The 20772-nt window shown below is 55.5% G+C and overlaps 1 protein-coding gene across 50 annotated transcripts in view; it reads right to left on the bottom strand.

The window, feature by feature from the left end:
- Positions 1–1041: 1041 nt before the first annotated feature.
- Positions 1042–20772, bottom strand: part of NAP1L4 (nucleosome assembly protein 1 like 4) — a 48715-nt gene continuing 28984 nt past the window's right edge. For 11 of the 50 annotated variants that reach the window (XM_081537787.1, XM_081537789.1, XM_081537774.1 and 8 more), the window contains 8 exons: positions 17503–17574; positions 13634–13773; positions 12450–12595; positions 10188–10210; positions 9735–9854; positions 7349–7378; positions 6892–6948; positions 1042–2047 (listed from right to left, as the gene is read on the bottom strand). In XM_081537787.1, coding sequence (XP_081393913.1) covers positions 2009–2047; positions 6892–6948; positions 7349–7378; positions 9735–9854; positions 10188–10210; positions 12450–12595; positions 13634–13773; positions 17503–17574 — 627 coding nt within the window. In that variant the 3' untranslated portion in view covers positions 1042–2008. Of the gene's footprint in view, positions 2048–3228; positions 3581–3966; positions 5220–6891; positions 6949–7348; positions 7379–9713; positions 9875–10187; positions 10211–12449; positions 12596–13633; positions 13774–17502; positions 17575–20772 lie in introns of those variants that run through there. The other 39 variants (XM_081537809.1, XM_081537812.1, XM_081537779.1 and 36 more) reach the window with 11 other exon arrangements.

Consider the following 20772-nt stretch of genomic DNA (forward strand, 5'->3'; position numbering starts at 1 on the left):
TCACACGGTTCCCCAGAGGGGACGCAGAAAGAGGCCATCCCAGTGCTCCTCCCCTAGGCTGCAGCGCCTCTGTCCAGCTTCCTGTTGGGCGGGGAGCCTCCACATGGGATGACTGGGCACGCGCACAGAGATGTGCACCCACACAGGTGTGCTCCCACGCACAGGTGTGCACACACACACGTTCCCATGTACCGGCTGCACCCACACATAACTGTGTTCACTACATAGGTTCTGTTCCTCCCAGCACACCCCAGATGTTCCCCACAGGCAGGGAGGTGCTCGGGTCCTTTGTGGCCAGGAGTTCACCACGGGAGGGGACTCGACCCCTCCTGTCTCCTGGGGGTGAGTGAGGGGCCGCCCCACCCTGTGGTCATCTCAAACCGCGAACGGTGTCCGCAGACTGGCACCCAGGTGACACGCACCTCCTCTCCTGAAGCCTACAGGGCGCTGGGCAGAGAACCTAACCGTCTACTCTGGCTCTCGTCACACGAACCTGCCCAACGCTCACTGCTGCCCACCAACGTACTGAAAAGCGGCTGATCGCCTGACGCGCCCAGCATCCTTCTGCGCTCAGGGTGGAGCCGCTGCTTCGGGCGTGAACTCGGGTCCATCGCCCGCTGGTGAGCACCGTGGGAGAGGGGCCAGCGGCAGCGAGATAAGGTGCCCCCAGCGCCGTGTGCGCACTCCTGCAGGTCCCCTGGGCACAGCGCCCTGCACCACCCCCCTGTCCGCTCTTGTCAGCAACGCGGTCACGGAGTGCCCCGGGTCAGGGGTGACAGCAGCCAGCCCGGAGTGGGGACTCCTGCGGGGACAGGGCGGACACAGACCCCTCAGGAAGCGACCCTTCTGGAACCTTCCAACCTAGAGGGCGCAAACCTGCAAATGCTGAGAAACGACTCTTTGCTGGGGGCGAGGACCCCAACTTATCCACAGGGAAGTGCGGCTCAGAAACAAACAAAACCAGGAGTTGGGAAGTCCTGGATCCGCCCACACCCGGGCCCCCACCCGCCGCGCTTCCCCAAGGAAGACACACACGCTGGGTCCATGGTTCACAACTTTAATAGAATATTCTAACTATTCTGTACAAATTGAAAACACTGTCTTCAGTTACAAATGTATCGTTAAGTAAGGCTGAGCACTCTACAGCCTGGCCACAGCCTGAACTCCCCGGGCCAGAGGTCACACACTCAAAACCCACACGCCACCAAAGACAGGTCGCTCGGAACCCAGGGCTTTTAAGACAAAATGAGTGTGGGGCCAAGAAATGGGAGCTATGAAAAAGCAAGACGTGTCGCACTACGGAGGAAAGGCGTGCTTCCCGCCCGGAGCCCCTCCCCGCGAAGCCTGGCAAACCCTGGTTCTGCCCACAGCCCCACCCCCGTCCCCAAGGCCAAGCATGGTCCGCGTGTCCCGAGGGAGCAGCTTCTTCCACGGGGTCTGCAGCCTGACCAGCACCTCCGGCTCAGGGCACCGGTGTCTGCTCCCCACAGGGTCTCAGAAACTTGAACGACAAGCGACAGTGCACACCCCCAAGCCGTCACCCGCGTGAAAGATAAAATAAATACGAGATGAACCACAAAAGCTGGAGCCTCAGGGTCAGTCCTGAGGAAAATAAAACTAAAGAGCGAGCAGTGTGAGAAGGGCGCCTACCCCAGCTGGCTGTGCCGGGACTGGAGACAGTGCGTGGGCGTCTTCAAACAAAACAAATCCTGTCCGATGGTGGGAGGGGTGAACGAGTTCTAGATGCCCTGGAACCACACCCCTGGACAGGTGCCCTTGGCGTCCAGTGATCCCCCAATGCGATCTGCAGGGCCCTCCCCAAGGCAGGGCTGGGTGAGTCCACGGAGCTGTGCCCGAGGCCGTAGAGGGTGCTGGAATTAAACCTCCTATCTCTGAAATGCATCTGAGCTGCCACTGTACATGTTAAGCAAAATAATAAAGGAGAAGTTAAAGTGAAAATCATGCACTTGAAAACGAGTTAGGCGTGAGCACTGTCCACACGGCCGCCTCACTGCTGCTTGCACTCCGAGGGCTGGCTGGGTTCCTTCTGTCGAGAGAAAACAAGACTGTAGAGAACCGGGCGACCCGTTAGCAGGCATCTCCATCCAACAATGAAAACAAAGACTCAATACTTCTAAAACTGGAAAACAAAGACTCAATACTTACTAAAAAACTGGTTGCTAACATACATTTCGAAAATAGTAACAAAAAAAATAAGCTAACTTCCCAGAAACAAGGGTACAGTGGGGCTGCCTTTTCTTGTTTCAAGATATCCTGTCAGCAGGAGGATCTCAGGGTGAGGGGAGGTCCTTCAGGGGCACAGAGCAGCACCCCTGTCCCCACGCTGGAAGGCCCCGGCTCTGGGACAGCACGGAGGGACCAGGCTTCAGGGCCCTGCCTGGAGCACACCTGCCCCCAAGACCAGGCCTCAGAGCTCCACTCGCTGACGGAGAACCGCCCACAAGGCCATGACAGTGGATGAGGGGCCACTAAGAGCTCCACAGACAAAGCCCAACCCTCCCAGGAGCCCCACAACGGGCATGCTAGCCTTCCAGAAGAGGGGGAGGGGGAGACCACTCCCCAGAGCAGACTCACTTGACTATAATCTAACGGAGAACAGCTCACAGCATTTCAACCTGTTTAGCAACCCTATGAATTTTGTGTGGAGACCACAAGAGCCTCAGAGACAGACAACGATTTTACTAATACTTCTGAGCCAATGATTTACTCAACACGAACCCATGATTTCTGGCTGGGAAGATGACAAATTACTCTGAATATAACCTGGCATGTCCGCAGAGTCTAAGAAAAACTGGCATCACACAGTTTAAAAGAAACATCTGGGATAACACAACTGATGCTGAGGATTAACAAGCCGGGCTACCATCCTGTGGGAACCCACACCTGCGGGACGAAAAGACCACGTGTAAGGAGGCACAGAGACTAAACACCGAGCGCGGGCCCCGGGCGGAGCCTCACGCACAAGGGCACGAGCACGGGGCCACGTGGACGCTCGCTCCAGGCCTGGCCCCGGCGTCCGCCCAGCACTGGGCTAACAGCACCTGATCACACTCCCTCAGGAATACCACCAGGAGCCTGGGCCCAGAGCGAGCACCCCGACGAGAAGTTCTAGTTGAAAGGGACCTAACTCAAACTGTCATCTCAAAGCGGGCCTGGAGGCAGCCCGGACACGTGGCCACGGGGCTCAGAGGCTGGCTCCAGACTCACCGGGGTGTGCAGAGGTGCTCTGGGCTGGGGCAGCGGCGTGCAGCCATCTGTGGACAAGGGGAGACGCGTGTCTCCACAGCTGGACTTGGAAGAAAGCAGGCTGGAGAGCTGAGGCCGAGGGAGCGGGACCGTGTAGGGGTGGTGGGCTGGGCAGAAGGCTCAGGACCGGACCTGGCAGCACCTCCCTCCAGGTAAGCGGACACAGTGGACGGACAGGATGGCGTGTCACACGGAGCAGCACACAATTCAGCGCACCGTCCGGGGCCACACCTTCTCTACCACGAGCACGCAGCACCAACTGTTCACCTCGGGGGCTGCAGACGCTGGAGGGTTGTCCCAAGGCCAGGGCAGGCTGTGAGGGTGGCGGTGGGGGAGGCGGAAGAGAGCTCACCAGGCAGGGGAAGCGGGGCCGCCCGCGGCACGCTGCCTCCCAAAGGCCCAGCGCAGCCCCACCCCGGGCCAGTGTCCACACAGACGCAGCGTCCAGGCTGCAGCACTGACACAGTGCCCTGCGGTCGCCCATGTGAACTCCGTCAACAGGACACCAGGGCTCCGGCCTGTGAGGGGCCAAGACGGCCTGCAGGAAACCCCCGCCCTCATGTCACGAAGCTGTCAGAGGCCCGGTCATCGAGGGACAAGAGAGCCAACTCCCTGCCAGCTGGGGGCATTTAAGAGCAAGACCTTCACAGACAGTTAACTGCCCAAGAGGGTGGGGCCCAGGACAAGGCCCCCACCGACCTGCTCCAGCCTCAGCGCTGGTGGCCCAGTCCTGGGAGCGGCCTCCTCCACAGGGGCTCCAGACCCGGAGACAGATGCTCAACGGCGTGACTGGTTCTGCCCAGAGGACACGCTGGGCTGCTCACGGACGGCCCGCTTCATGGGCAGGGGCCGGGGAACAGAGGGGCTTCGGGCCAAACGAGCCCGGTGACACGCCCCTCAGACAACATGGGAGGCAGGGGCCAAGAGTGAGGAGACACAGCCTGACAGGACCGATCTGACCCCTGAGACGGGACCCAGGGTGAGTGTTCACAGCCCCCATCTGCCTGCCTGCCTGTCTGCCTGGGTTTTCTAAGAAAGCCAGCCCGCCTGAGTGAAGGGAGGGGATGCAGACAGACGCCCTCCCCGGCTCTGAGGTGCAGACACAGCTCTGCTCTCCCGGGAGCCCCCCACACCAGCGCAGTCTGGGGAGCCCTGCTCCCGCCTAGATGCCAACACTGCCACCCCGGCTTCATACAGGTCTCCTGTTTGCACCTCCCTCCCTCCCCAACAGGAGCTAACAGCGGTGTCCGTGGGGTGGGGCTCGTGACACAGGCAGAGCCACAAGGAGAGGACCCCTCAGGGGACAGGGCGGACGGCCTCCATCTGGAGCCGGTTTTCTGACTGGAGCCACACACACCTCGGCCACCTCCACAGCACTCAGCAACGCCCACGGGACGCTGGTGCCAGCAGCTCCCGAGACAGAACATTCTGGCACATGAAAGTCCACCCTTTACTCCCTGCCGGTCTGCACAACACCTGAACTTAAGAAGCAGAACAAGCAACAGACACACGTTGAAGGGGGGAAAAAAATCATAGTGGGCAGCAGGCTGGCCATGCTGGGGCGCCTGGGCACCCTGGTCCCAGCCCCTCTTATTCTATCCCCTCACTCGGGGCGGGGGAGAGGGCAGGAGGAATGGGAAGGGGGAGCAGCCCCACTGTCAACAGAGATGCCACACCAGTGACATCTCCACTACCTGGTTGGCAACAAACACTGGGCTCGGCCAGCAGGAGCCCGATGTGGTTTCTGTCGGTTGGTTTTCAAAGTGCACACGGCAGACACCTGCCCTCAGAGAGCCCCTGTCCAGCCCCGCACGTGCTGAGCGTCCCGGGACACGCTCCCAGTCACACCGCGGCACTGTCACAGAGCACAGAGCACAAGTCTGGCAGGTATGAACGAATGGAATGCCACCTTACCTAGGGACGCATGAATGATTAACAGACAAAGATTACACCTAAACGGGGAAAAAAATTGAAAGCAACCATCAGCATGAGAGAAAATGAAATGCACAAAATTTAACAGGAGGAAAGAGCCACAATTTCCCATGGTACAAAAGGGCTGCAGAATATCACCCCTGAGATGGGAAACCTCTCACTGAGATCTGCACCTTTAGTACCTGAACAGCCCCTCTTCCGTGCCGCCCTCTGCTCGTGGCAGTGACTCGAGAGCCCTCTGAAGAGGGACCAGAGGGACAGGAGTGTCATATCACGACCCCAGAGGACCAGACCGGACCCCGCGGCGTGGCTGACTGGGGACCCGCACACCCCGAGCCCCCGGTCCCTCTCACCCGCTCCCAACCGACAAAACACACTGAAGCCCTCACGAAGGGTTAGTGCTGGCCGGTCCCCCCTTTCTGTGATCACCAGGTGAGGCTGCTCTTCTAGAAAGCCCAGGCGTGAGAAAGGACAGGAGGCCTGGCCACGGAGAGAAGACGCGGACGACAACGGGAGGAGACAACAGGACAGGACGAGCAAGCAGCCTCAGCGCCGTGGGAGACGGCGCTGTCTGCCTCTGGCCTGGAACCCCTGTGAACGGGCACCTCAGGCCCCCGAGGGCCGCAGGACAGCCAGGCACACATACCTGGGGTGGGCAGGGCACGGCTCCTCACCCGACAGCGAAAGGTGAGGGGCTCAAGGAACCGGCTACACGGTCCCACCGTGAAAGGGACAGGCTGGCTTCGAAAAGATGAATGTGTCCAAGCCCATGCCCAGAGCAGCACCGACACGGTAAGCTGAGGTGGCAAACGCACTCACACCCTTCCCCAGAGGGAAGCACCTCCGTGAGCGTGCACCCGTGCACACAGCTGGTGCCACGGAGCGCTCAGACCCAGTTACACACGGCCGGCCGAGGGCCCGACTGGGGGGACGAACAGCAACGTCGACTCAGACACGTGGGGTCCGCAGCCCCGAGTGCGGCTGGTGTCCTGATGGACCGTGAGACCCTTAGTCCTAAGAGGCAGCTGAGCCACCGATTCCATGTGAGCACACAGAGCAGTTCTCAATGCAGCTCAAGAACAGCATTAAAACCGTTCTGTATTTAAAACACGTGTCAAGGGGCAAGTTCCTTGGTGCAAGCCCCTCCGAGGTGGGAGGTTAAATCTCACTTGTGTGAAATTACCGGGAAGGCCACTCACCCTCACCAGTTGCTTCTCTGTCGGTTTCTGCAAAGCTTCCTGGTTTATCTCGAATGATCTAAGCTATTGAGACGATCTCCTCACTGGTCCCAGCCCAGTTACAGCTGTGAAGGTATGACTACTGCCCTTTATTCTAGGCACTGGGACAAACCAAACCCTGTCTCTGTACCTTTTCCAAAAACAAACACAAAACAAACAGGTTTATTCACGCTGCCAACCATATCATAAAGATAAGGAACGTAAAGCTGCTCTCCTGAGTAAGTTACATAAATAAGACACAGATTAAGAAAGAGTTGGAAAGCCATTTAACACTCAAATTATTTATCAGGTATCTAAACAGTTCGTCATCCGAGTATATTTCTGGTACAATTTTAACTTTTCTAATTAGAGAATGACAGGCACATGTTCATAACAGCCCGGCTCAAAGCTAGGAATGTGTTTTAAAAGCTCAGCAGTGTAGCAGACACAGGTGCGAGAATTCCCGACAACTCACCTTGGGGTTAATTTCAGCATCATCATCATCCTCTGCTTCCTCATCACCTTCTAACTCCTGCATCAAAAGGAGGGAGAACGAGTTGACCAGACAAGGCTTCTCTGATTCACAAGGAAATCGGCTACAATCGTTACAACCCACACTCGACCAAGTCCCTCCTTTGGACACTTTTCTCACAGATGACCCTGAAATAAACATACTGCTGAAGAAATGGATTTTGTTTGCTAAATGGTTATTTTCTAAGATGCAGTTTCATAAGCCAACTGCACGGTCCAACTCGACACTGCCACCCATCTGCCGCGTCTTAGCGAGTGTTTGCCAGGGCTGAGGGCCTCCAGGGCAGGTCCCCACAAGATGAGCGTATCGTGGCCAGTTATACTCCACAGCCTCCGTCCACTCAGGAGAGAGGGCCGAGAACCACCTCGGGGAATGACGTCTCACGTGAGCCAGGCCTTACCTCCTCTTCTCCTTCCTCACCTTCTTCAAACTGAAAGGGAAGGAAAGAGGTTTTTACGTTTTTATCAAGCTGGTCCAGATACAGCCCCCGTCCTGTGTTCACAGTGGTCAGGCCTGAAGAGAGTGGGCAGTGGCCCGGCCTCTGAGCAGAAGCCAGCTTCCTGCTGTGTCCTGCCATGTTCACGGGACACCAGGTATCTGAAAACCGCCCTTAGCAGACTGTGGGTGGGGGTGGGGCACAAGAGGAGCCGGTCAGCTTGCGGGTGCGCCGTGTCCAACTGGGAAACAGGCCGATCTAAGCAAACCAGCCGCATGGTTTTATTGCACACAGGACTCTCAGTGTCATTTTACATCTCAGACAAGAGGAAACTGTTAATCTGTATCTAGGAATGTAATAAAACCTTGGTGTTTAAAGTCTGTCAGAAAAAGTATGCCAGGAGAAACTCCAACACGGTAGCTGAATGAACGTCTGGATCCAACCTCTCCTGTGTCCAAAGACACTGCTGGTCAGGCTCCCTGCCGAGTCCCAGATATCAGGCTGCTCCCAGAAGCAAACAAACCTACGTGAACCTCGTTCCCGTCGGCTGCATCAACCAGGCACCTGCAGATGGAGCAGGCTTTCTCTCACGATCTTTCTTCCTGGAGCACCCCCCCAACAGTCCTCAGCAACGGCTCAAAGGCACTCGGCACAGCGCAGTGCCAGGCCTGGTCTGCGCGCCCCCTCGACCGAGCAGCAGTGGGGGGGGTGGGGGGTGTCGTGCGCTCCTTCCTAACCCGTGTGCTGGGCGGCCCGCGAGACTCCCGCTGCAGCATCGGCGTCCCTTGGGAACCAGCCCTGCACAGGCTCGTGTGCTGGTTTCCTGAGGCTCCACAGGGGCCGTTTCACCCTGCACCGTCCTCTGAGAGCTCTGCGGGCACCTCAAATTCTGGCAGAGCCAAGGCTCCGAGCAAGGTGACCCACTGAGTGTGGAAGACAAAGCGCCAACGCCTGCGTGCACTCCACCCCGATATGACGCCCAGCCCTCGCGCTGCTCCGAGCAGGTCCAACACCCAGGCTCGCACACCTGTCCCCACACCGCTGAGCTTCCTCGGTCAGGAGCCTGAAGAGTAGCTAGAGTGGTTACATCAGCCCCAGGGCACACGCGGGAACCTGCAGAACGGGGGCTCCAGGCCTGTAGGCTGAGCGAGCCCCTGGGCCACACTGTGAACCTGTGGTGTGTGGCCGAAGGCATCAGGAGTGCATACAGACAAAGATGTCACTGGGAGTAGCTCCCCTGCGTGTACTGTAAGTAAACACGTGCACTGCAGGACTAGGTTTTTACAACGGTGGGTATATGATCACCAGAAGGCCTGCGGACCCCTGTGTAGAGGGGGTTTCCAATGTGCAGCCACGAGATCTTTCTTGGCTAGATTAGATAAACCCAATCCTTTGGCTCCTCACCTGCCAACAGCCGTACCTTACATCGTCCAGCATCATGCAGTGCCAACCCTGCCGCAGTGGACAGAGCGCAGGACAGCGCCCTCACTGGAGAAGGTGCTACTGCATGGCATTGGTCCAGAACCTGTACAAGCAGCGTTTCCTAAACTGAAGTTTGGGCAATGACCCGGGTGCTTTCATGACCCCCGGATACGCCATGCCGTGTGTTCTCGTTCCTAGATTCCTAGGGATGGGCAGACTGCACCTGAGAAGCCCACTGGTCTCAGACAATGCCACCCACGCTTGCTACTCCGGGGCCTGCAGCGCAAAGGAGGGTGCTGAGCAGCGCAGACCCGCCTGGCTTCTGCTGCTCGGCCGGCAGCCCCCACAGACCTCCCCAAAAAGGAAGCCTCAGAGTGCTCAACACAAGGGAGTAAATGTCAACTAAACCGCTTCTAGCAACACACTACAGGACGAAACTTCCTCTCCACACAGCAAGAAGGCTGGCAGCACCCCGGGCCATGGTCACGACGGAGAACGGTCTCGGGTGACGGCTCGGGGACAGCTGGCCAGATGGGCTCAGGGGCCCCGCTCCCAAGCTCTGCTTGCGAGAGGCCAGCTCCTCCAGGCCGAAGGGAAGGGGCTAGCCCAGGGGGCCGTCTCCTGTGGAGCGTGGGGTTCTATCTCTGGAGTCAATACGCCACGTCAGCACAACTCGGCCCTGAGAGTCACCAGGTGGCACTGAGTGACAGCTCCCACGTCTGGAGGTCACCCCAGCCACACACCTCGCACAGAGCAGTGAGCCGTGGGCCTTCAGAGGGCACCCTGAGAGGCGTCACTGCACAGGCTGACTCAGGCACTGGGCGCTCTGCTCCAAGACGCCTCGGCCATGCCTTCTCCCCCCAGGCTCCAGAGAGCACTGCCCCGCTGCACGGGACCCCCAAGCCACCCCCGCCCTCGGGCCACCTACGTTGTCGTCGTCCTCGATGGCCTCCCCCGTGAAGTAGAGCACGGCGCGCGGCACGATCCGCTCACGGAAGAAGTGTCCGATCTCAAAGTCGGAGGCTAACGTGAACTCGGAGTCTTCATCCTGGGAGGGGAAGCTCACTGCTTACTTGTTTCCACGGGGTAAATGTCACATTCTCTCACCAGACCTCACCCCACTGCCTGTGACCTGCCTTAAAGGTGCCCGGCGCTGGCGCTGCCATATTGCAGGAGGCAGGTAAGTGCTGGGTGCAGGCTGAAGGACATGGCCGCCCCTGAAGCCCACCCGCAAAGCATGCCTCTGTCCCATACCCCAGTTCAATGGACACAAGTTCACCCCTGGTTTTTAGGGAGCAGGAACGGGTTAAAAAGGAAGCAGCGAACTACTTGGGAAATAGGCCTTAACAGAATAGACTCTTAATAACAACACAAATCTTACCAGTGATTCTCCATCCCCTGATGCTGGAAAAGAAGAAAACATCTGATTACACAGACAAGCAAACCTTTCTAAAGCCCACGCGGGACGCTCGGCTGACAGACAAGCAGCATGGGGCACCAGACATCGCCAAAGAGGGATGACCCCCACCTCCTCCTCCCAGCGCAGCCTGAAGCTGCCCAGGACCTCCCGGCCCCTCCCAGGCCCAGCTGGAGAAGGGCACTTTCAGCAGGGAACCTGCGGCGAGTTCGAGTGTCAACAGGTGGAACGGCACACGGGGGCCGGACTGCGGTCTCGCAGTGCGTCTGCGCTTTACGTGGAGTTTTACCTCGTGCAACTCCGCGTGATGAGTCAACAGAGAACAGGCAACTCTCGAAGCCCCTGTAAGTCCTTATGGCACTGAGGTGCTGCACCTCAGCTAGGCTGGGACTCTACTTCTGTTTGTTTGCAAAGGAGAAGGGAGGGGACAGTGCTGACCGTCCCTCCTGGGATGGCTCCCGGTGGGCGGGGTACCAGCAGTGACAGACGCTGGTGGCAGAGCCCCACACCCCACACTGAAGCTGAGCCACAGAGACTCCAGTGCCAAACGCCGGACAGCCCAGCACAGAACCGAGCATTTCAGAGGAGGGAGCCTGAACCCATGCTCAGCAGGGCCCAGTGATGTTCGCGTGGTAAGCAAGTCTCCTTTGCTGGGCACACACTGCCCACCATCTCCCCGGCGCCCCACCAAGGTGAGGTCTGTCCCCGTGGAGCCAGCCCAACGAAGGGCTCTTGCCGTCAGGGCCCTGGTGGAGTGTGAGCCCCACCCCCAAGGTGGCCCCCCAGCCTCACGTGCATGCGAGATGCAGGTTCTGGGACTCTGGCCTTGGGGACAGCAATCACAAGGGCTCGCTCACCAACTTCTGGACCAGTTTTGTAGGACTAAAACTAAAGGAGGCGTTGGACTAGCAATGGTTAAGTTTCCTACATCTGGAAAATCATTTTATTTTGATTTTTTCTTTGACCACTCCATCACCCTTCCCCTACTGTCACCCTCTATTCATTTCATAGAGCGTATCACTTGATATCGTTTGTTTTAAAACAGTGACACACCCTAAAACTCACCCACGTCAAATATACAACTTAGTGACTTCTGACACATTTCAGATTTGTGCAACCACAATACAAGGCAGGAGAAGGGGGCGACAGAGGGTGAGACGGTTGGACAGCATCACCGACTCGACGTTCGTGAGTTTGAGCAAGCTCCGGGAGATAGTGGAGGACAGGGAAGCCTGGCGTGCTGCGGTCCCCGGGGTTGAAAAGAGTTGGACACGACTGAGCAACTGAACAATTACAACACAGTTCCTGAATCCCGCTAAACTCCCCTCAAATCCTCAAGTCCACTTAATTCCATCTTAGTTGCTATTAATTATCTGGAAGTCCAACAAACTCAGTGAATTCAGGATTCAAAGCCCCTCTTCTTCACGGTGAATTCACACAGGAAACCTCCAACATTCCCAGGCCAGGCTCTGAAAGGGATCTTTCCAAACAAGGGAATTTGAGAACGATGTTTACAGCTGATCTTATCCCCTAAACTGACACACCCTGGGGCCTTTCAGGCTCAAGAACCAACCGAGACAACAGCCACAGCAGCGAGAAACAAGGGGCTGAATGGGGCCAGGCAGCCTGACGCAGGCTTGGGGTCAGACCCCAGTGATGCCACTGGGCGGCCTCCACAAACCACCCGAAGGGCCGCCATCGCCCGGAGCAGCGGTGAAGAGGTCTCACTGGTTTCTCTTCACGGAAAACACAGAGTTCTCCCCTCACATCCGTATGTTAGCGCTGCCAGCAGGTCTGGCTGTCGAACTCTCTGGAGTAGGAAGTCACGGGGAGACGTCCACGTAACTGTACTCTCAGCCCTTCCGAGTCCCATTTCTGGTTTAGGAGTTGGGGGCTGGGAGGACAGAGACCGCTTCCCAGCTGGGACTCTGCCCTAAGTCCACGTCTGTCACAACACATAACGCCCAACCCCCTCATACTCCACACCGAGGTGCACAGAGAAAACCGAGGCCCACCCTGAGAGAGGGGTGGGTGGATGACCTGCACGCTGCGTGCGTGGGGAGCAGCCCCGCGGGCCCCGCGCTGCGGCTGAGGGCTGCCTGGGGGCTTCCTGCCAGGACGGGCACCCCACACCGCCGTGCTCGCCAGAGGGCCGGGACCCGACACCCTGACGTTCAGGGTCATTCCATTCGCATCCATGCTGGAGCCACAACCCAGCCCGCTCACCTCTTAGCGGGCTGAAGAAGTTGAAAAAGGAATCGTTGGGGACTTGCTTGGTGATTGTTCTGACGGTGCCTCGGCCCTTATGCTTCTGCTTTTTCTTGATGGTTTTGACGGTCACGTTCTTTCCTTTCTTCCAGTCAATGGTGCACCTACAGGAGTAAGACGTGATCACCGTGTGCCGGCAAGCAGGTCACAGCTCAGTGCTTCACCGGAACCTTGACGTGACCACCCGCGAGCGGGCACTGGGCACTCCTCGAGGTGGCGGAGGCCCCGGGCGCAGGAGGGCCGCGCAGCGGCCCCACAGACACTCTGCAGGGTCCCGCCAGGTCCTTCCCATGGCCATTCCTGGTCAGCAGTTTGTCACTGCTGCCCCTTAACAGACCCCATGATGCACAGGAAGCTACCCACTCAGGCACTCAAGGTCTGAAGGCAAATAAGTGAGCCGGACTAGATGGGGAAAGCACAGCGGCCACTGCAAACCCGATGGCCGGTGAAGGACACATGGCCTCCAGGGGTGCTGGGTGGGCCTTGGTGCGGCTGACCCCTGAATCACCCTGGCCGACAGCGAGTGTGCAGAGAGGAAGGCTCCCCACTTGCTGGCCTGGGCCTGGGAAACAATCTTTCTAAAGCATTCTGGCCATCTGAGTCCAGCAGAATTTTAATCAAGCTCTGTATGCTCACTCACACAGGGAAATTCATCAGGGTAAGTCCTTGGTTCAGTAAATAACTGCTTCAATCAAGAATAAAATGGTTTCCCAAACTGTCTCAAACCAACCCAGAGGACGCGTTCTAAGCTGCTCTCCTTGGTGGTGTACAGACCGCAGCACGGAGGGTCCCGAGACCACGTGTGCTCACGCGGCCCTGCACTGACCCAGCCGAGAGGAGCTGACTAGTTCCGTGGTCACTGTGCTCTCTGGGAGAACGAGGGTCCCGAGGCCCGCATTAAATTGGGGAAACCGGGCCACCACCCTTCGTGCTGGCCCGGGGAACCGCAGGACACACCTCCCAGCACCAGCCGTTGTATCCCCAGATGGAGAGATTCTTTCACTGATTTCCATCTCTGTCTGCTGGGCTTTTAAACAGATAAAAGGCTTCTTGCTTCATTTTAACTTTCACCTTACTTGTGACATTTTAAAACCATCTCCTGTTTGTGTTTCAGAAAAAGAAGCTTAATGGCATTTTCTTACCCGTCACAGTCAACAATTTCAGGGCCTTCAAAGGAAAATGGATCAGCCTTGTCTGGCTCTGACTTCATCTTGTATGTTTTTGTCAGGACTGAATTGGTAAAGTAGTCATTGGGTTCAAAGTGGAACTCTAATACAAAAGACTGGAAAAAAAAAACTCAGGGTCAACACCACTTAAAATCTACAGACAACTGGGGACAGATTTTACGAACCACACAGTGCCTGCTGGAACCCAGCTCCCACCTAAGGCAGAACACTGGGGAGCTCAGGAGGTGTGGCCACGTAACGAGAATGTCTTTACTGTAAAACCACCAGCCCAAAGTCAGAGCCCAGGCCAGGCTGGGGAAACCCCCGCCACCCTGAGTGCACACATGGGCACGGGGGCCCCGCTGCCCGGGGACCCTGCCCCCGCAGTCACAGCAGGCGGGGGTCTGGAGGGGGAGGCCAGCTGCAGCCCAGCCCCCGCTGCTGCGCCTCTCGGGCAGAGCAGCTCCTTCCCGGCCCCACAGTTAAAGCGCAAGACTCCCTGTGGGCAGAGAAGCCTCCTCAGACCCAGCACAGACGCACTCACCCTCCGCTCACAAAGCACTCGACAGACGGGGGGGTACAAAGCAGTGGGAACAAATCGAATGGCAACAAAGAAGACATGCGTGCCCACAGAACAAAGTGAACAGGAAATGGGAGACCCCTCTGGGTGAAAAGTCCCAACAACGCAGCACTGGCCAGCATTTTGGGAAGCAAGGGGCACTCGTGTACTGCAAAGGGCAATTTGGCAATATCAAAAGTTAACAAAATGAAACATTCTGGGACTCCATAACCCTGCTTTGAGGAACGTGTTCTATTTGACAAGGGCACCTGGCCAGGAGCAGCAGCATGCGCACACCTTGCCCTCAGCCCTGCTTCCCCAGGGCTCAGTGAACCACAGACAGCTGAAAGGACCCACCCTGGGCCTGGACAGCCTCTGTCCGTCAGCGCTGTGAGATTCTGGGAAGTCACTCTACGTCCCTGTGCTTTTGTTTCCTCGCCTGTAACATGGCATCACAAACCCTCTCTCCATGAGGTGACCCGAGGATTACCCTGCGGGAGCAGTCAGAAGGCAGCCGGGGTCACAGGCACTACCAGTTAAACGTTAGCTCTTCCCATTTTTATTCCAAGTGTACAACAATCAGCTGGGAAAGTAATTCAGGCAAACTAAGGGGAGGAGGAGGAGAAGGGCCATGAAGGCTTGGGAGGCAGACGCCGGCGGCCAGAGACCAGGCGGCAGGGAAGGGAGGTCAACAAGCACAAGCCACGGGTCTGGGAAACCAAACTGCAGTCAGGACAGTGTCAGGGAGACTCAGACGGAGAGACGGCCTGTTCAGGCTTCAAAGCAGGGGAGCAAGGCTCTGACCTGCTCTTGACCTGCCTGGATTCCAGGCCTTCTCCGCGAGCACAGTGAGTCAGGTGGCACTCTAGATAAGAAAAGGAGTGGGTCCTGGAATCTCTTAAGCCCCTAGAGGCTTGGCCAGCCCTGAGGGGCCTAAGAAGTCGTGACGCACAAGGTGAAACAAACAGATGGTAAAACCATGCACACTCAGTCACGTCCGACTCTTTGTGACCCTATGGTCTGGAGCCCGCCAGGCTCCTCTTGTCCATGAGATTCTCCAGGCAAGAATACCAGAGTGGGCTGCAATGCCCTCCTCCAGGGGATCTTCCTGACCCAGGGATCAAACCTGCATCTCCTGCAAGCACAAGCAAGTCAGCTGGCACTTGAGATAAGGAAGGGAATGGGTCCTGGAATCTCTTAAGCCCCTGGAGGCCTAGCAAGCCCCTTGTCTAAGAGATCTTGCGACTCATGAGATGAAACAAACAGCACTATGAAAGTTAAAGTGAAACCAGAGCTACATTTCTGAGCACAAACTGATCATGATATCGGTTTGTGGCCCGAGACTGTAAACAGGAAACCCCAAAACTCCAATTTGAAGGAGGTCGCACGAGGAAGACGCACCGCCCGGGCCCCTTTCCCAATCAGGACCCCAGCCTGCTGGAGTCTGGATGTAGGCTGCTGGCCCAATTTGGTGATACACGCACTGTTACTTCTATCATTTCTATTCTTTTCTTTTAATGACTATATTAAATTAAGTCAAATAACCTATAAAAAATTGAAATTGTGTGTAACAAGAGATTTGTTTTGTTGTCAAATCCTTTGAATCTAAAACTGAAGTCAAACTTTTGGCACAACAGACAGGAAGGCAGCTACGGGCAGTGAGAAGGTCAGTGGGATCCCTCTCCAGGCCTCTCCTCACCTGTCCCCCGGAAACCCATCTCCACGCTGGGCTCCATCAGCATAGAGACTGCTCTTCCTTGAGAACTGCTGAGGGTGGTGACCACAGGTGCGGACGGGCCACCCTGGGGACTGGGCTGGACTAACCAACAGCTCTGTTCCACTGTCCTTCAACACCCCCTACTGCTGGATGGACACAACTACTCACTTCTCTTTTTCCCCTGTCATCTCTCCAAGACAAGGGTGTTACTTCCTTTCTTCACATTTTCCTACTTTTCCTTCTTTCCCTAGGCCTCTGTCTAGCTGAGAACAAGTTGGGGGTGTGGGTGGGAGGGAGATCCAAGAGGGAGGGGGTATGTGTGTAATTATGAGCTTCCCAGGTGGCACAGTGGTAAAGGGTCCACCTGCCCGTACAGGAGCGCAAGAGACCCAAGTTTGATCCCTGAAGTCAGGAAGGTCCTGTGAAGGAGCAAATGGCAATCCACTCCAGTATCCATTGGGAAGCTAAGACAGATGGGCTGAGGAAGGCAGAAATCATCACCTCACACACACACGCACGCACGCCCCCACCACCCCAGGGGACGAGGACTCACACCCATCACAGCGCACTGCAGCGCACTGCCACAGGACGCCTCCAGGGGTGCGGGGCCGCGCCTCACCCAGGCGAAGAGAGCCACGGGGAAGACCCTGCGACGAGTGGGGTGTGGCGGGGAAGAGGGCGTTCCCTCGCTACCAGAAGGGCCCCCAAACTGTGCGCAAGCACCACTCCAGCTGGCGCCCCCACCCCACCTGCAGAGGGGTGTCTGAACATCCTTCCAGGATGGAGCTGGCAGGGAAGGGACAGACACAGGTGTGCGGCCCCTCAGGCACCGCGTCTCCAAGACCTGCAACCCAGAGCCGCGGGCAGGCGGGCAGCAGGTGGCGCTGCAGCTGCTGTGGCGCTGGGATGGGCCCCGCCGGGCGCAGACGGACCGCAGGTTAGAGCAGCGCTCTCAGAGGACCCAGCGCAGGCTGCCTGGTGCTGAGACTGCTGCAGAGAACAGGGCCGGCAGGCTCACTCACTGGAGCGCAGCCCACAGAAGCAAGTATTCTGGGAAACACGTCTCAAGGAGCAGAGGAACGCCTCTCCATCGTACCCACCTGAGTCAACCCTTAAATCCGAGGACGCCGGCCTCCCCCAGCACAGAAGATCTCTGCTAAAGTGCTGCCTGTACTTGAGGACGTACCCACCACCCTCTGTAACCAGCTCTGTATACATCCTATCCTCAAAAACCTGGGAAGCCCCTAAGAGCAGGGTGACACCAGCCCAGAGGACAGAGGAAACAAACCAGCGCAGAAAGCAGAGCAGGGCTCAGTGAGCACCCGGGCCAGGAGCCCACCCCGGCTCCCACTGCTGCCCTCCGCCGGGAGCCCACACCGGCTCCCACTGCTGCCCTCCGCCAAACAGCAGGAGGCCGGAGTCACCTCTGGGCGAGGCGCACTGCTGAGCAAGGCGGGAGACTGAGAGTGAGCGTGTCACTCGAGTCACCCAGCTAGCGGGTGCGTTTCTCGCCGGCGCCAAGCTCATCACCCTCGGGCCCCTGACCCTCTGACACCAGACAGTACTCACCATAGGCTGCCCAGGGTCGGAAAATTTCACTTTTATATCCTGCAGGTGTTTCAAGATCGGCTCATCGTACTCCTAATCACAAAGAGAAAGAGAGAAGGTCCTGGTGAGCCGCAGAAGACAACATGCCCGTTCCCACCGAGTCACTGCTTCCTCTCCCCCAGACTCTGGATCATCAGCCCTGCAGAAATTCTGTCCTTGTCACTCCCAGGAAGCCATCCACACGTTCACTCACCACCAGCCTCGGGGTGGCTGCAGGGAGGGGCCGTGTGAGTCTGCCACGGGGCACTGGAAATCACCAATGCCAAGCCGAGAGGGCAGCACCCTCAGTGCCGGGGCAAGAGCCCGGCCGGCTCTCACACCACCTCCAGCTGTCAGTGCAGACGGAATCAGAAACGCCACCAGTGCAGACTGATGGTCCTCACATCCCCAAAGAGACAGGATCAGAAGAAATGCCTGGACAAGCTACTGACCTGGGCAGCCATTTCCCCCTCAGTGCACAAGGCAGTAAGGATCCAGTCACTCGCAGTCAAGACCACTTACAAAGCGCATCTGACACCTAAATGACAGGCACTACAGATGAGCGTCTAACGATGGCTCTATGCCCGCACAAGTCATCATTATGCGAATGCACAAGTCTACCATGGCCTGTTATTTGAGAAAAACTCAGGGGAAAAAAAAAATCACAAGACCTGAAACCCAGAGACCACATACTAAGGAAAGGGGCTTTACTTGTAAAACAGTCACTTTTTCAACCCAGAAGTCTAAAGGGTTTCCCAAGGCGCATTAAGCCTGGTAACTGCCGATTTCCCGATTTTAGGTTCTTTCTGCGTCACAGGCAGACCTCGCTTAACACACTTCACAGATATTTTGGGTTTTGTGTTGCAAATTGAAGGTTTCTGTTAACCCTGGGTTGTCAGATAATGGTTAGCATTTTTTAGCAATAAAGTATTTTTAAATTCAGGCATGTACATTTTTGTCAATGGACATGACTTTGAGCAAGTTCCGGGACATGGTGATGGAGAGGGAAGCCTGGTGTGCTGCAGTCCATGGAGTCACAAAGAGTCGGACACGACTGAGTGACTGAATAACAACAAAAATGTACATTTTTTAGACATAATGCTATTGCACACTTAATAGATTATAATATAGTGTAAACCTAATTTTTATTATTCACTGGGAAACCAAAAAATTCACGACTCACTTTAATGCTACGTTCACGTTACTGCAGGGTGCTGGAGCCAAACGCACAATGTCTCCGAGGCCTGCCTGTATAGAACAACAACAACAAAACCAGCAGTAACAAAGGCACCTTGCAAGTCTCTGGACAAAAAGTAAGCTCCGAACAGTTCTTAAAGGCCACATCCGTATGAGCTGTCAACTCCAAATTCCAGAACCAGGAAACAAAGCTCCACAGTAATGCACAGGGATCTCCCTCCTCACAGTCAGACCAGCAGCACCCACGGTACTGTCCCACACCCGTGAAACAACCATGACGGTCTTCACTTCCTCAACCAGCCATGTGTTAACACCGGAGGGCCGAGAACGCTCGACAGCCTAAATGAGCAGTCCCAGAGCTAAGGGCCAGCAGTGGGAGCTACCTGAGGGCCGATTGAAGGCTGCCCCCCACAAGTTTCAGTCATAAGGACACATCAGGATCTCCTGAGCCTCTACGCGCACCGCAGACTCTCACTGACTGGGGGTGGGGAGGCACGGATGCTGCTACTTTATTTTAGAAGTTGCCAGGGAGACTCTAACACACAGTCAGAGTGAGAATCTGGTTCTAGCATGTACTACTCAATTTTCTCAATAAACTTCTGGCTCATGGCATTCTTTTAAAAGCATGATCCAGTATTCTTTCTTCCATTTCTCTTTTTTTGGACCACATTACTCGGCTTACAGGATCTCAGTTACCAACCAGGGATCAAACCTGGGCCCAGCAGTGAAAGCACCAAGTCCTAACCACTGGGCCACCAGGCATCCCTAATGGTCTCCTATTCTTAAACCACATCTTTTCCTATGGAAGCGAAGCTCGGATAAGAACACATACGCTTGTGCTTCCTGCCTAGAGAAGTTCTTTTAGCATTTATTCTAAAGCTGGTGTGATGCTGAATTTTCTCAACTATTGCTTGTCTGCAAAGTTTGTCATGTATGCACCTCCACTGACCACATGACTCTGCTTAACCCCTCAAATTGTAAGTAATTATTTTATATTGTTAGGTTAATCATGTTCCCATTATGGCAAGAAATTGTAATTAGTTTTACTTTTTTGTCTGGCTATTGATTGTGAAAACTGATAAACATCTTCCACTATTGTGATTTGGTAACTATTACTCATTTAATATTGTATCATGATTGGTCAACAGAAAAACAATAGAATCCTGTATCACCAAGATTACCATTTAATAGAAAAGCCTGCAATCACCTGTAAAAACCTGTAAACCAGATATATATCAGAATAATCTTGGAATTTTTGAAAAATACAAATGCCCAGGTATTGCTTTTATTCTCCAAAGCTCCAGCTATGTTCCTAAGGAGCAGTCATGTTTAAAAACTGGACTATATGATCTTTTATCTAATTTGTTTCACTTTTTCTAGCCCATTTCATTTCATTTATGTTTCCCAATTTCTCCATCTTTTTTTTGATGTTCTTTCTCAAGTCTTTATCAAGCATAGTAGAAAAGCTTTTGTATACATATATATAATAGCATGTATAATATAATACGTAAGTTTTAGAAAACTTACAAACTTTTGCCTGACAGAAAAATTTATGACATTTTGTTTCCACTTGTTTGACTTAGTCTGAATAGAATGCCAGATTTCTAATTAAAAAAAAATAGATATGCAACAAGTAACAAAGGTTTACTGTATACCAGAGGGAACTATAGCCATTATCGTGTAATAATCCGTAATGGAAAATATGTGTATGTATCACTGAATCACCAGGCTATGGACCTGAAACACTGTAAGTCAACTATGCTTCTACAAAATATATACATTAAGAGAAAAAGAACACAAAGGCTACTCTAATACACGTATCTGAACATCCCCCAGTCTGGACAGAGAACGGGAGCGCGTTCCTTGCCACACCTTCTCAGGCTCTGGCGCCCAGACACGCATCAGACGAGGCAGGCAGAGGCAGCGACGCAGCACCTTCCTGAACCGCAAGGACCACCGCCCTGGAGTCGCAGAGGAGCCGCAGCAGCGAGAGCCGTCTGCACACCCGCCACGGCCACACTCTCCAATGTGAAAGCACTGCGCTGACCCACCTCA

This window comes from Giraffa tippelskirchi, chromosome 10, assembly GCF_054371585.1.
Source record: "Giraffa tippelskirchi isolate mGirTip1 chromosome 10, T2T-mGirTip1v1.2.pri, whole genome shotgun sequence".
In the NCBI taxonomy this organism is placed as follows: Eukaryota; Metazoa; Chordata; class Mammalia; order Artiodactyla; family Giraffidae; genus Giraffa; species Giraffa tippelskirchi.